At 44.9% G+C, this 16239-nt stretch overlaps 1 protein-coding gene across 2 annotated transcripts in view; it reads left to right on the plus strand.

Annotated features, from left to right (window-relative positions):
• The window catches only part of ERMAP (erythroblast membrane associated protein (Scianna blood group)), a 23816-nt gene extending 8913 nt beyond the window's left edge, over positions 1 to 14903 (plus strand). Inside the window, exons 5-13 of one of the 2 annotated variants that reach the window (XM_006153724.3) lie at positions 1213 to 1494; positions 4644 to 4760; positions 5762 to 5794; positions 7438 to 7470; positions 9618 to 9638; positions 10703 to 10723; positions 10814 to 10840; positions 10925 to 10951; positions 13584 to 14903. In XM_006153724.3, the coding sequence (XP_006153786.1) occupies positions 1213 to 1494; positions 4644 to 4760; positions 5762 to 5794; positions 7438 to 7470; positions 9618 to 9638; positions 10703 to 10723; positions 10814 to 10840; positions 10925 to 10951; positions 13584 to 14299 (1277 nt within the window). In that variant the 3' untranslated portion in view covers positions 14300 to 14903. The remainder of the gene's footprint in view (positions 1 to 1212; positions 1495 to 4643; positions 4761 to 5761; positions 5795 to 7437; positions 7471 to 9617; positions 9639 to 10702; positions 10724 to 10813; positions 10841 to 10924; positions 10952 to 13583) is intronic. The other variant, XM_027773898.1, reaches the window with a different exon arrangement.
• The last annotated feature ends 1336 nt before the right edge of the window (positions 14904 to 16239 follow it).

Below are 16239 nucleotides of genomic sequence, written 5' to 3' on the forward strand. Positions count from 1 at the left end.
GTCGACTACGTGGGAGTCCAGTGACATAGCCATTATGTTAACTGCTGATCCCAAAATAATTATTTTTTAAAAAAAATTTTTAAAAGTTTTTTTTTGGTAGAGGGCCAGGTAGTGTGGCAGTTAAGGCACTGGATTCTCCACATGGTTGGCCATGGTTTGAGTCCTGGACCTGGTGGCTTGAAAATCATTCTGGGTTATGTGTGTGTACGTGCCCAAAATCCCAGGAGGAGAATGGAGAAGGGATTGAGGCCTCCCCTGGGGGGGGGTGATTTCTCACTTTCCCTCTCTCTGTCTCTCTGGAGAACTCAGGCGCCCTATGGCAAAAACCTTTGCTAGAGGACTCATGTGCTACCAGCAGAGAGAGAGAGAGAGGGGGGGGGAGAAAGAGAGAAAAAGAGAGACAATGAGGGGGAGAGAGAGAGGGGGAGAGAGAGAGAGGGAGGGAGAGAGAGAGAGAGGGAGAGAGAGAGGGGGAGGGAAAGTGAGAAAGCACCTTCCTCAGGGGACGGTCACACTGCAATCCCTCCTTCATTTCTTCTTTTGAGATTCTGGGCATGCACACACACACGAGCCTGGTATGTTTTCCAAGATACTGGATCTGAGACTGAAAACACACAGCTGGCCACGTGGAATCCAGCCAGCTAACCCTCATGCCATTGGCTAAGCCACCAGATTCAGGACTTGAACCCTGGTCGCCCATGTGGGAATGTCCAGCGCCTTAACCACCATGCCACCTGCTGGTCCCGAACAGTGATTTTTAAAAGGGGACTTAGATGCCTAAGAGATTCTGAGTCATGTGATGCAGTTACTGCTACAGGTGGATTTTGAAGTATGTTAGGATAAAGCTAAAGACTAGGGGCCAGCAGCTGGTGTGGTGGGTAAGGGTGCTGGACTCCCACATGGCCGACCAGGGTTCAAGTCCTGAATCTGGTGGCTTGCTTTCTCACTTCCTCTCTCTCTCACTCTTTCTCTGGTCAAATTAAAATAAATAAAATAACATAAAATAATTATTAAAAAACAAAAGCTAGAGACTATCTTACCATATCAGGAACAACATGAGGGTTGGGATGGAGTGAAGGCAGACATTAAAGTTACATTAACTGCTGCCCTTGTTTACCAGAGGAGGCTGTGGGAGGAGGGCTCTGGCTGGAACCACGCCCTGGCCGAGGCCCTTTTCTGGGCTGGTTCAGCCAGGCAGTCTCTCTTCCCCAGTTCTAGGCTCTGTCCCTTACATCCACGTGGAGGGCTACAATGCGGGATGGATCCAGATGGTGTGCAGGTCGGTGGGATGGTTCCCAGAGCCTCGGGCCGAATGGAGAGACCCTCAAGGCAGGCTGCTTCTATCCCTGTCGGAAGTCCACTCCCTGGATGAAGCTGGGCTCTTCCAAACAGCAGTATCCAGCAGAGTCAGGGACAGCACTCCAGGCAATGTGTCCTGCACTCTCCACAACCCAGCCCTTGGCCAAGAGAAGACCACAGCCATGGTCATAGCAGGTAAAAGTGGGGGTGGGAAACAGACTCGAAGTACCTGTTGGCTCCAGAGGAAACACTTATCTTAGTGGAAACGTCATAAAAAATGTTCAATTTTTTTAAAATTTAATTTTATTTATTCATTCATTTATTTTAATATGACGAGAGAGAGAGAGAGAGAGAGAGAGAGAGAGAGAGAGAGAGAAAGAGAGAAAGAGGGTCTGGGACTTAAACGTTCGTCAGCCATGTGGGAGAGTCCAGTGCCTTAACCACCATACCACCTGGTGGTCCCCTAAATTATTATTCTTTTTTAACATTTAAGAATAAAACAGAAATATTGTAGAAAACCTGAAACAGGGGCCAGCAGGTGGCATAATGGCTAAGGTACTGGACTCTCACATGGTCGATTGCAGTTCAAGTCCTGGACCCAGTGACTTAAAACTCATGACAGGCATGTGTGTGTGTGCATACCTGAAATCGTGAGAGAACAATGGAGGAGAAGGGACTATGGCATGGCCATCCTCCCCAAGGGGGGATTTCTCACTTTATGTTTCTCTGTCTCTCTCTGTCTCTTCAGTGAGCACATGTGCCTTATAGCAAAAACCCCCAAAAAGAAAAAAAAAAAAAAAACGAACGGAAAAAATGCAGAGTATTTTAAAGAACCCCCAAATGGTTTATGATCTCATAAATGAGAGAGAACCATTTCTAACCTTTCGGAGTATTTCTTTCAAAACTTTCTTGTATGTATACATGTTATGTAAGCGAGTCCTTGGGCCTGGTCGCCTCCCCCCACCCCCCGTTATGATGTCATGATTTTAAGGGTTGCATAGTATTTCATTAAGTGATTACAGAATAATAAAATGAACAAAAGCCCTATTTTTGAGCGTCTGGATTTTTCCTCGTATAATTAATGATGCAATGAACATCTTTGTACATACTTTGGGAATTGATTCTAATTATTTCCTCAGGATACGTTTCTGAAAGCAGGGGATACGGACCTCTGCTAATCTTTCTTTTTCCTTGCCTGTGCTCCTCTCTCCTTCTCTTACTACTGCCACCATTCCTCGCTAAGTGCTAAGTGCTTTGTTTATTTTTTGTTTTTTTTTTTAGGTTTTTGCCATAGAGAGACAGTGAGAAGGAAAGTGAGAAATCACCCACTAGGGAAGATGGCTACGTTGCAATCCCTTCTCCTTCATCCTCCTCCTGGGATTTTGGGTTCACATACACATGCGCCTGGTGTGATTTAAACCACGGGCATGTGGGAGTCCAGTGCCTTAACCAACCACACTGCCTGCTGGCTCCAGTGCTTTGTTTTTTAAAATCTCATGCAAGTCCTGGGAGAGAGGAAATCTTATCATCCTCTTTTTTTTTTATTAGAGGTTTTTGCTATAGGGCACGTGTGCTTGCCAGAAAGACAGAGACAGAGAGACAGAAAGCAAGAAATAACGCCCCCCAGGGGATGGCCATGTCACAATCCCTTCTCCTCCATTCTCCTCTTGGGATCTTGGGCATGCACACACACATGCCCAGTGTGAGTTTAAGCCACGGGGACCAGGACTCGAACCATGGTTGACTACCTGGGAGTGCAGTGACATAGCCATTACGCCAACTGCTGGTCCCGGTCCTTATTTTACAGAAGTGGCAAACACAGTGGTTGAGAAAGGACACACACTTAACACTCGCCACAGTCTTCTTTTGCTCTTTTTTTCCTGTTTTGTTTTGTTTTGTTTTGTTTTGCCAGAGGGTGCATGTGCTCACCAGAGAGAGACAGAGACAGAGACTGAGAGGAAGTGAGAAATCACCCCCAGGGGGATGGCCATGCTGCAATCCCTTCCCTATTCTCCTCTTGGGATTTTGGGCGTGCACTCAAATGAGCCCAGTGTGATTTTCAAGCTGCTGGGTCTGGGACTCAAATTGTGGAGTAGGCCAAGTGGAATCCACTACCTCAACCACCATGCCACCTGGTGGCCACTTTTTTTCTTTTTAAAAACTTATTTACTTGCCTTTTCTATGAATGAGGGAGAGAACCCCCAACAGGATCTTGCTGCTACAATCCACCCCTACCTTCAGCCAGGCCTTGATCATGGGCACCCACGTGCCCAATGTACTCCGGGAAGTCTCTGGACCTGAACTTGGAACCTTCCTATGTGCGTCAGCCTGACGGGGTGTCATATTTTATGTTACATCACTGTCTGACTTTCTTCTGCTCTTCTTTCCTGTCTTTGTTTCTTTTTAATTTTCTTCTTAGAATCATTTTATTTAGCTTTATTTATTTTATTTACTTATTTTAATTTGACGAGAGAGGAACAGGGTGAGAGACAGAGATGAAAAGTGAGAAAGTAAGCCGCCATGTCCGGGTCTCAAACTGTGGTCAACCATGCAGGGAGTCTATTGCCCTTAGCCACCATGCCACCTGCCAGCCCTGACTCTATTTCTTCCTTCTCTCCCACCCAGGCTTCAGCCTGCCACGGTGGCACTGTAGGCATTGTTTGGCCCCTGCTGACAGTGCTCAGAGCGAAGTGGCTGCTGACGGCTGTTCCAGAGCAGAAGGAGGGCACGAAGGGGGAGGCAGGCAGGTGTTCGTGGGAGGACTGCAGGCGGTTACAAAGGACAGCACCTCCATCTCGGTGTGGTCCCCGGATTATTTTTTCATTGAGTTATAGGGCATGATGAGATTGTAGCTGAGGAACTGAGTTCGAATGGTTAATTTCAGGCAGTACCATCTAAAACACTCCTGAGAGGTGACATGTCACTTATTTTTTTATTTTTTGGAGAGGTTTTTGCTATAGGGCGCGTGTGCTCGCCAGACAGACAGAGAGACAGAAAGTGAGAAATCACCCCCAGGGGGGATGGCCACGCCGCAACCCCTTCTCCTCCATTCTCCTCTCGGGATCTTGGGCACGCACGCACATGCGCCCGGCGTGAGTTTAAGCCACCGGGTCTGGGACTCGAACCACGGTCGGCTACACGGGAGTTCAGCGACATAGCCATTATGCTAACTGGTCCCCATGTCATTTATTTTTAATGCCATCCAGGGCTTGAGTGACCAAGAGAAACAAAGAGCTTCACCAGATGGTAGATACACTTGGGATGTGCCTGGTCTGTCAGCCCTCAGGGGCACAGGAAGCTCTGGAAGTTCTCCTGAGGGTGGTCATTGGCGGTTTCTGTTTCAGCCCCTTCTCCAGGGAGGATCTCCTCCTCAGACGTGGCTCTTGCTGTGACCCTACCTATCCTGATATTTCTCATCATCGTGGGCATTTATTTCATCTGGAAGCAAAGAAAATCTAAAGGTAAGGCAGTGGTAAGGGAGCCCAGGCTGACAGGAAGTGGGACTACGACTGCACTCTGCAGAAGCCAGAGGAAGTGCATGTAGACCTGATCTTGTCCATAGGCTGGACACCTGGCAAGTTTTCGGGGGAAAAAAGAAAACTGGCAGAACTATGTCCTGGGAACTCAAATTGCAGAGGGAATTAAATAAACTGTAGAAAGGCCCCTGGGCAAATCTATGAATTCTCATCCTTCGAGAAATTAGAGAATAACCAACCGTGCCAAACTTCCAATTAACTAAGAAATTAATTAGAGCTTTTTAATCAAGAAATCCAATTATATCCATTGGATAAAACCTTCATTAAAAAGGTCACATTTCACAGGATATCAGGGTTGCAAAGGACTTTGACAGTTGCATAATACAGCACTCCCCCCTTGGCTGATGTTTAGAAGTCTCTAATCCTTTCAAGAGGTCACACATTCTCAATGACAAGGTGTCAGTCCTACTTGGGTGTCCAAGCCATGTTTGGACGACTATGTCTGTTAGAAATAGCTCTTCTTATGGGGCCGGCCCCACAGCACAGGGTAATATGCTCTCTAGAGAGAAGCCAGATCCCACATGGTCACTGTGAATTCCTGGCCCTGTCAGCTTGAAACATGTAGTGTGAGTGTGGGAGTGCCCAGGATCTGGTGGACTGGCGTGCTGGAGGAAGGGGATTGTGGCATGACTGGACTTTGGAGGATGCTTTTCTTTGTACCTCTCACTCATCTATGTGTGAGAATTAAAAAAAAAAAAAAGATTTAAAAAATAATCCTTCCTTTAAAAGAAAGAAGCAAAACATTTAGGGGACACAAAAATGGAAAATGCTCTGTTGATACTCTCCGTAGAGAGTATCTGTCACTAGACTAGTACACAGTGTATTCGTGCTGGGAAGATTGATTGTGCAAGCTGTCATGATATGCAGTGATCGAATGCATAACAACCAGTCCTTTCTAAAGCTGAGCTGATCTCTCTCTCTTCTAGAGAAGCTTCTCTATGAGCAGGTGATGGAGGTAGGTAAGTGTCTTGGCCTCGCATTTTGGAGATGATGGTTTCACTAATTTCCGTAGTCCCAGCATGCAGGGGATACATGTTAAGTGAATTCTGTTAGACTACTCCATCATTAGCTGTCCTTGGTGGTGGTGGTGGGAGGGATGATGCTTTCAGTTTTTACTCTTATTTATAATAGTGTATGGTGATTTTTGTCTGTGAGCTCATCATTGCTTCGGGTGGGAATCCTGTAAGTTGAACGTGGTTGGGGGGTGGCTTTTATTCACTCAACAAAAAATGGTAATTGAGGACTAGCAGGTGGTGTGGTAGTTAAGGGGGCTGGGCTCCCACATGGCCAACCATGGTTTGAGTCCCGGACCCGGTGGCTTCCTTTCTCATTTTCTCTTTCTCTCTCTCGCTCTTGCTTTTGCTCTCTCTTGCTCTGTCTCCTTCTGGTCAAATTTAAATAAATAAAGTTAAATAAAAAATAAAAATAAAAATAACTTTAAAAATTTATAATTGTCTACTAAATGCCTAGATTGTGCTAAGTTCTAGGGATACAATGGTGAGTAAAAGCACATCTTTGCTCACCTGAACCTTTCAGTCTAGTCAGGGAGGTAACATGAGTAAGATAATTATGTAAATAAATGAAAGTTGCCATTCTGTGAAGACTGTGACTGAGAGGAACCGGCCCAACTTGAGGATCCAGGATGTAAAGTTAGATGTGAAGGACCAGAAGTCATGAATGAAGAGGGAATGGAACATCATCCACAGCAGAAGGAACAGTTTGAGAAAGAAACACGGGCAGGGGAGAGCAGCATTTACTGGGAAGCTGAAAAGGTGCAGAGTGAGGGGAAAGGTGATAGGGCTGAGGTGGAGTACTCAGGCCATGGGTAGGCCATGTGAGGCCTTGCAGATCATGTTAAGGATTTCAGTCTTTCTCCTAAGAGCAGGGGTAAAGCAATGCATAAGGATATCTCAATCAGAATTGTGCTTTGAGGGACTAGTCGATGGTATAAATGATTATATCACCAATTTCCCATGTAGCTGACTGAGGTTTGTGTTCTGGACCCGGTGGCTTGAAATTCACACCTGGCATGTGTGCGTGCATGCCCCAAATCCCGAAATAAGAGTGGAGGAGAAGGGATTGTGGCATGGCCATCCCCCGGAGGGTGATTTCTTGCTTTCTGTATCTCTGTTTCTCTTTGTCTCTCTGGCGAGAGCATGCACCCTATAGCAAAAATCTCTAAAAAAAGAAAAGAATTGTGCTTTGAGGACCAGCAGATGGCATGGTGGTTAAGGTTCTGGACACTCCCACATGCCCAACCACGGTTTGAGTTCTGGACCTGGTAGCTTGCTTTCTCATTTTCCCTCTCTCTTTCTGTGTCTGTCTCTGGTCAAATTAAAATAAATGAATAAATAAAATTAAATAAATAATTATTTTTTAAAAAAAGGAATTGTGCTTTGAAAAGCTCTGTAGTGTTGAGAAGATACCCAAGGGAATAAAACAGGATGGAGAATGGGAACAATCCGGTTGTCCCTTCTGTCATCCAGATGAGAAATGAAAGGTCCTGGAGGTGGACAGTGTCAAGAGTGGGTAAAATCAGTTGACATCAGAGAGTCCCAAAGTAGTGTCAGACTCTCATTTTCTTTTTCTTTCCTTCTTTTAGAAAATCTTCTCTCAGACCATGCCAAAGAAAAAGGTAATTATATGTAAAGAGTAAGAGGAAAAGAGCAAATAACATATTCTTTTCCCTTCTACATAAGTGTTGACTGTCTATTATAATACATTATATAAGAGGTCTTCAGTAAGTTCATGAAATATGTATATTATGAAAAAGGGGCACAATGTCATTTTTTTTGCACCAAAATAAATTCATACTTAAATTGGACTTTTCCAGGAACTTAGTTTCCTATGTCAGAAGGCTACGGAGTTGGTGGCAGGGAATGAGGGAATGCCAGTACTGGAGATTTGTAGGCCTGGTTTATCATGAGCTCCCTTTATTAGGCTTCCCACCAATCATTGAAAAAGGAAGTTCATATGGGGCCAGCAGGTGGTGTGGAGGTTAAGGCAGCTGTATCCCACATGATTGACTCTATAGTTCAAGCCCCAGACCCAGTGGTTTGATAAACATGCTAGACATATATGCATGCGTGCCCAAAATCCCAAAAGGAGAATGAAAGAGAAGGGATTGTGACATGGCCATCCCTCCTTGGGGATGATTTCTCACTTTCCCTCGCTTTCTCATTCTGTCTCTCTCGGATGAGTGCATGCACCCTGTAGCAAAACAAACAAACAAACAAAAAAGGAAGTCCACATGCTATTTAAAGGTACATTGATGTGATTATCTGAAAATCCATACCACCTTTGCACCAGGAGGTGGTGTGTTACAATGGAAGGGTCACAATGGACATAATGAGTCCCCTTCCCTGATTATTTTCAGTATTAAAAGAGTCAAGCTTTTAAAAAGTCTATCACAGGTCTAGCCCCATAGCCTAGTGGTTAAAAGGAACCAGATCCCACAGGGCTGACCACGTGGTTCAAGTTCTGAACCCTTCAGAACTTCAAAAACATGCTGGACATGCATGTTCAAAATCTTGACAGGATGAAGAAATGGAGGGGATGGCATTGTGGTATGATCACACTCCATTATGGGGGTTGCTTTCTCCCTGTCTCTCTTTGCTGATCACACATACCCTCTGGCAAATTAAAAAAAGGAAAATCTTTCACAGTGCCTAAAATCCCTTATTGCCATTTTGTCTTCACTAGTTGAATGTTTGCTGTGGCCCACTGAGGGTGAAAGACACCCATTTGAAGGTGTCTTCTAGCTGGGAAGACAAGCCAGTGGCTCAGATGGCTGCAAATTCAATGATTTCGGCATCTCCTTTCTCCCCCTACATCTTCTCCAAGCTGATGCAAGTGTGGAATGCACACCCCTTAGCTCTTCTGACCAAGAGTGGAAGAGAGCAGTGTGGTACACCAGGGAGAGCCTCTGACACAGGAGTCAGATGGATTTGGGTTTGAATCCTACCTGTGGGCTACGTCCTAGCTGGATGACGTTGGGAAAACTTCATTCCCTCTGTAAAATGGGAATAATCATTCCATGCACCTCATGTTGCCGAGAGGATTCAGTGCCCACTGCAGTGCAAGAACGATACATGAGGAATGGAAGCTCTTTGTAGTGGAAATGGTAACCATAAGCCAGAAGCTTTTAAGAGCTGTGTTGCTTTCAGCTTCAGTGCTCCAGTGTTCAATGCCTAATACGTGCCCAGCCCTCAGTGTGGGGCCTGGTGGTAGACCCAGATGCATAACTTCAATTCTCTGGCAGATCAAGACTAGGTAGCCATAAATACTCCCCTGAAGCATAGGAGGCATATACCTGTGTCCCTAGATATCAGAACAGTTGTGAGATAGGTCGATGCAGGAGAATTACTGTAGAGAATATTGAAGCCAGGTGAACAAGTCAATGCTAGGCCTTGAGCTAGTCATGCACCTTAGACAGCATCAACTGTAGGCTACAAAAGAGCAGGAAGGCATACACTTGTGCAACGCAGTCACACATATGGAAACTCGGCAGACAGCGGAAATGAAACCAGACAGACAAAAAGGAAGGGAAAAGGAAACAGGAACCAAAGTCCCAGGCTGGCTAGGTCATCAGGAGGGTGACCCTAGCACCTTTGCATGCTGGAGTCTGACTTCTGGGACAAGAGACCAGACTAGGGATTGACAGAAACATCCTCCTCCTTTCTACTGGTGATGGGTCTGGGGGTGGAGGGCCAAGTCTTTCAGGGTCCCAGGGATAAAGAGGCAGGATCTGATCACTCACTTCTCTCTCTCTCTGGTTTCTAGGAAGACTGCATAAAGCCCTCAGTAAGTTCTGCTCCTCCTTTGTCCTCCAAGTGCTGCTCCTCCTTTGTGCACCAGCTTCTTCCTGCTGACGTCATTGCTTTAAGACAAGCATCAGTTTCACTTCCTGGGGTAGAAGGGAGTCAAGGGTGATTTATGCCATGCGGTTTGGGGATTTCTTGGCTCCCAATGGCCTCTTTACCCAAGTATCCCCTGCTCCTTTTTTCTGTATGATTGTTATTTAGTCTCTAAATGGAAAATGTTTTACTAACAAGAGATATACCTCCCATGGATGAAGCCATCTGCCAGTCTCTTTTATCACACATGCATGACATTCCCTTAGGTGGGGCTTAGAGTAAGTGGATCCTCATTAAACTGAATGTGGTGAACGAGTTCTTCTCTACCATTTCATGTATGCAAACTTCTTTTTAACATTAAAAAAAATATGAGCTGGCCTTATGGCCTAGTGGGTAAAGGAGCTGGAACCCACACAGCTGACTGTGCAGTTTGAGTCTCAGTCCCAGCAGCTTGGAAACACACTGGGCACAGGTCGTGTGTGCCCCAAATCCTGACAGGATGGAGACGTAGAGGAGAAGGGATTGCTGCATTCTTTTTCCCTCTCCCTCTCTTTCCAACTCTGTGGTGAGCACATATACTCTCCAACAACTAAAAAACTTTGAAAGTCTCTGCACATATGTGACATATTTGTTATATTTTCCTTTGAGAAAATATACATGCTAACAAAATCTAATGGAGATTCAGTGATAGTTTTCAGTGAGCTTATATCTTATTCTTCTCCCACAGTATCTACATTTATTTATGTTGTCATTATCTGTAGTTATGAGGTGTATTATTATTCAGTCTGCAGGGAAGGTTTGGCTCACATGAGAAATTGCTGGTCCTCTGCAGTATATCTGGGGACCCATGGCCCATAGCTGGGAGCCTTCGCCATTGCAAACACACCTATGGCTAAGTTGCAGGGTATGGCTGTTGAGAATCTTCTCTAGGAATGTGGTTGGGATGGAACTTTAGCATTATGGGAATGTAAAAGCCTGATTCTGATTTATCAAACCATTTTTATTCTTCAGAGAAACTCCGGAGTGAATTGAGTAAGTTTCTCCTATTCTTATACCTTCCTTACCAACTTATGCCCTGTTGTGCCAACATGCCCAGTGATGACTCATCCTTGTCTCTTTCAGAGTTAAAAAAAGCTGCAGCAAACTCGGGTGAGTTGCATTTTCCCTGTTAACCCCTACCTTTGGGAGTTTTCAGTTTCTCCATTGCTTTAATAATCCTTTCATGTCTTTCAGGCTGGAGAAGAGCTCGGCTACACTTTGGTAAGTTACACCAACCAAATACATCCACATTTCTGAGCTCCTCCTTGAGGCTTGGTACTTGGGGACTTGGCTCCATTCCTCTGGCTTGCAGACTATAATTTAAACATTTTTATCAAATTTCTTTCTTTTTCTTATTTTTAAGAGAGATTTTTGCTACATGGTGTGTACATTCACTGAAGATACAGAGAGACAGAAAGCAAGAAATTACCCCCGCTAGGGGGATTGCCACACCACAATCCCTTCTTTTCCAGTCTCCTCTGGGGTTTTGGACACACACACACACACACACCCCTGGTGTGAGTTTTAAGCCACCAGGTCCAGGACTTGAACCATGGTCAGCCATGTGGGAGTCCAGTGACATAACCATTATGCCATCTACTGGTCTTGATTTTTATCAAATTTCTTTATCTCTCTCTCTTTTTTTTTGGTTGCACTGGTAAATAGTAGGTTTGATCTATGGGTTTTTTTTATGATTTTTGAGATTTTTCTAAAGCCTACCAGTTATCTGTATTTCTTCATTGTATTGGTTATCTATATTTCTTCCTTATATCAATTATCTGTAGTTCTTTGTATCAGTTATCTGTATTTCTTTGTATTTGTTACAAGCATTTCTGCTTTGTGACTTATCTGTTCTTGTCCTATTTGGGCAACTTTTTGATTTGTAAGAATTCTTTCTATGGTATATTAACTCTTCATCGCAAAGCTTTTTATTTGCATTTTAATTTCTTTACAGTACTTTTGGTGCATGAATGTCTTGTTTTTAGGTAGTCAAATTCTTAATCTTTTTTTTTTTGGGGGGGGGGTAGAGATTTTCACTATAGGGCGCGTGCGCTCGCCAGACAGACAGAGAGAGACATAGAGACAGAAAGCGAGAAATCACCCCCCAGGGGGGATGGTCACGCCGCAATCCCTTCTCCTCCATTCTCTTCTCGGGATCTTGGGCATGCACGCACATGCGCCCTGCGTGAGTTTTAAGCCACCGAGTCCCGTGGTCGACTACGTGGGAGTCCAGCGACATAGCCATTACGCTAACTGCTGGTTCCCAAATTCTTAATCTTTGGTTGTGTAGTCTCTTTGTGATTTCTGGTTTGAAAAGTCCTAACTGTTCCACAGTTGGATAAATAGCAACTGCTTCTGCCTCTTTCTATTCAAATGTCACAATTCTTTTCTCTTTGGATAATTTTCCTGGGAGTTGGGGATTGAGAGTCTCAGAGAAGAAGGAATGGTTTGAGTAGATGCCCCAATGATATAGACTACAAAAAGATTTCATAATTTTATTCTTTTTTTTTATAGACCACAGATTAGTTTATTTTTAACACCCATCATGCCATGAATTCATAGGGAATATGTTCCAGTAGCTCAGGCTCCTTTTCCATTGGTTCTCACAAAGTGTGCTTCTCTGGGTAGAGCAGGCTGGCGCTTTAGTTGAACCCAGGTACCTTTCTCTTTGGCTTCCTTCTTTTTCTGGTCATTTTCCTTCACACGTTTTAGGAAGCTATCGCTGCTCTTAGAATGCTTAATATGCTCAATAAGCACATTGATTCTCTTGGCAAGAATCTTGCCCTTAACTTGTTTGTTCACAACAATGCCAACAGCATGCTGGGTAACATTGTAGACTCTTCCAGTTTTGCCTGGTAACATTTGTGGGGCATTCCTTTTGAACAGTAACCATTCCCTTAATGTCTACAATATCACCTTTCTTGTAGATAAGCATATATGTTGCCAAAGGAACCACTCCACATTTTGTAAAAGACATAGAGAACATATATCGGGTGCCTCTCCCCTTTCCCTTTGTGTTCCTCATTTTGGTTAATTACTGGAAGATGGCGGTTCCGGCCCCAAAAAAGCATACTTTTATTCAGAACGATTTGCATGCTTCTCAGCTTCTTCCTAAATAGTTTGTGTTTTCTCATGCTGTTAGAATGAGATCTGTTGTTTTCACTACTCTAGGTTCTTATCAGTTTCCCAGACTCTTTGTCCCTTTCATCCCCACACCCCACCCCACCCAGTTCACACTATTTTCCTTTAGGCAGAGTGCAACAGAATCCATGAGCTAGCCTGGCATGCTCCCATTATCTCACCAGGGTAGGGGTTTTATGGATTTACCCCTCCACATGAGCCTGTTTTCTGTATGTGGTTGAGGAAGGAGACTCACTGCAACCTTCATAATGTATAGCTTTAAGGAAGAGTCCTCTCTCTATTAACGCTAAAAAACTCGAATAATAAGCAGTAACTCTGGGTAACAAAATGAGCATCACACACTTACTGTAGGAACAAGGCACTGTCTCATGCTTTAGCTGATCCTCTGCACAGCGGCTCTACAACTTAGATTCTACTATATTTCTGTTTTACAGATGGGGAAACTAAGGTTTAGGGGTGAATAATAAGCCTAAGATCACGTAACTAGAATGCAACAGAGCTGGGACTCAAACATCCACACCACCTGCCGGCCCTGAGACCTATTCTTTGAAGACAGTATTTTTTAGCTCCAGAATGTATATGGGAAGATCCATGAATTAAAATGGATCAATGTCTATGATTGCTAACCTAGAGATTATTTTTTCCTCCAAAGCTACTCAAAGATCCCTTGAGACCTGACCTTCTCACACCTTATCTCTCTGTCTCTCTCCAGTGGCGGTGACTCTGGACCCAGACACAGCACACCCCAAGCTCGTCCTGTCTGAGGACCGCAGGTGTGTGCGACTTGGAGACAGAAAGCAGCCCGTGCCTGACAACCCTCAGAGATTTGATTTTGTCGTCAGTGTCCTGGGGTCTGAGTATTTCACGGCTGGCTGTCACTACTGGGAGGTGTTCGTGGGAGACAAGACCAAATGGATCCTTGGGGTGTGTAGTGAGTCGGTGAGCAGGAAGGGCAAGGTCACCGCCTCACCTGCCAATGGACACTGGCTTGTGCGACAGAGTCGTGGGAATGAGTACGAAGCTCTCACGTCCCCACAGACCTCCTTCCGCCTGAAAGAGCCCCCGCGGTGTGTGGGGATTTTCCTGGACTATGAAGCAGGAGTCATCTCTTTCTACAACGTGACAGACGGGTCCCACATCTTCACTTTCACCCATACTTTCTCTGGCCCCCTTCGCCCTTTCTTTGAACCTTGTCTTCACGATGGAGGGAAGAACACGGCACCTCTTGTCATTTGTTCAGAACTACAGAAATCAGAGGAGTCACTGGTCTCCAAGCCAAAAGGCAAAGGCCATGCGAATGGAGATGTGTCTCTGAAGGTAAACCCTTCCCTCCTGCCTCCCCAGGACCCAGAGCTCGGGGATATGATCCTGTCCTGGCCCTCCGACCTCGGCCCTGCCCTGCAGGGGCTCAAGGTTCCTTCGTTTTAGGAGTGTGTCTCATCGCCAGCTCCCATGACCATCTGGCACCTTGGTGCCAGTCTCTGGGCCCAGCACATGATTGTGGAACATCTCATTCCTTTACCCCAAATCCAGACCCTTTCATGGTTTCCATTTGTACTTTTCTTCCAGGACTCAGTTCTGAACCTTGCCTTTCTTCTAGTGCTTTAAAAGTCCTATTTCCATGAAAGAAGAGCTTCTGAAACGAACTGAACCCTCAGTTTAAGTTTAGGTGGAGATGTTGTATGTTTGTCACGAAAATATAGCACAGGTTCAGGTTTGGGGAAGGGTTCTGCTGGAGCGAGTATTTTGAACTTTTCTCTACCTCATCCTGCACTTGGGCTTTTAGTCGTGAGGTTATGTCCCCCGGGGCCTGACTTCTAACTTACCCATCAAGGACTGCTTTTCTCTCTTTCTTTCTCTCCTTCTAGCAGTTCAGGCTAGTAGTCCCCAAACTCAGCTGTTTAAAAGTAAGCACATGGGGACCAGCAGATGGTGTAATGTTTATGTTGCTGGAGTCCCACATAGTCAACCATGGTTTGAGTCCTGGACCTGGTGGCTTGAAACTCACATTGGGCACATGTGTATGCGTGCCCAGAATCTGGAAAGGAGACTGCAGGAAAAGGGATTACTATGTGGCCATACCCCTTGGGAGGTATTTCTCTCTTTCTGTCTCTGTCTCTCCGGAGAGCTCATGCACCCTATAGCAAAAATCTCTCCTTAAATAAAAAGTAAGCATGTGTTAGATCACACCACCTTTCTTCTTTCTCAGCCATATGAGAAGAGCAGAGGGTAAAACATGGTTTTCTTTTTCTATTTTCCTGATGCTATCTATAGTATAGTTTGGTGACATCCAGAGCTAATGGACTTTTTTCCTTCTAGCTTTTTCTATAGGGTGCATGCACTCACCAGAGGGAGAGACAGAGAGGGAATGTGAGAAATGACCCCCTATGGGGATGGCCACACCATAATTTCATCTCCTCATTGCTTCTCTGGGGATTTGGGGCATGCACCCATACATGCCCAATGTGATATTCAAACCGTCAGGTCCAGGACTTGAGCGTGGTGGATCATGTGGCAGTCCAGCGCCTTAACCACTATGCCACCTGCTGGCCCCACTAATGGACTTTTTTTTTTTTTAAAGCTAATTTACTTGTTGAAGATAACCAGTGCAGGGCCTTGAACACAGTAACTTGCAATCTTGAAAAGCCTTAGTAGTACAGCCAGGGAGCTGGGAAGCACAGCTGCAAACAGAGCAGCTCAGCTGTGCATGCCTTAAATAGACAGGGGCAGATGAGTCGGTCATTTTGAATACCTTCCTGAGATTCAGAGAGGCTCAGCTAGAAAATGTGGCAGTTTTAACCACCAGTGTGGAGTCTTTTTCCCTACCCCACAATACTAAAAGACTTCTTTATTTGTTAGGTCAGAGAATACTGATTTCAAATAAGATGCTGGTAGACCAGGTATGAGAATAAAACAATGAATTTGATTTTTTGGTGTGTAATCTGGTCTATTTGTGGAGATATTGGCCCTCAGTGTACAGATGGGTAATAGTTCTATCTAATGGAAGCTGGATCTTTCTGTCTGTCATAAATTCTGTCTCTTAGTGCCTTTACTTACTAGTCAGGGTTTTTCAGAGAAACAAAAGTAATAGGATGTGTTAGGCAATCCAATGGTGTGGTGGTTAAAGTGGCTGGATCCCACCCAGCTGACTGTGCAGTTGGAATCCCCGGCCCAGCAACTTGAAAAACATGCCCGGTGCGTGTGCATTCATGCCCCAAATCTCGAGAGAAGAATGGGGAAGGAATTGTGGTATGTCCATATTATTCTCTTATTCTCTCCAGCAAGTGCACATGCCTTATAGCAGTACATACATCTATGAAATAAATAAAAAGTAATAGGATGTATATATAAAGAGAGAGTGGAAAGGA

This window comes from Tupaia chinensis, unplaced genomic scaffold (assembly GCF_000334495.1).
Source record: "Tupaia chinensis unplaced genomic scaffold, TupChi_1.0 Scaffold000387_1, whole genome shotgun sequence".
NCBI classification, from domain to species: Eukaryota; Metazoa; Chordata; class Mammalia; order Scandentia; family Tupaiidae; genus Tupaia; species Tupaia belangeri.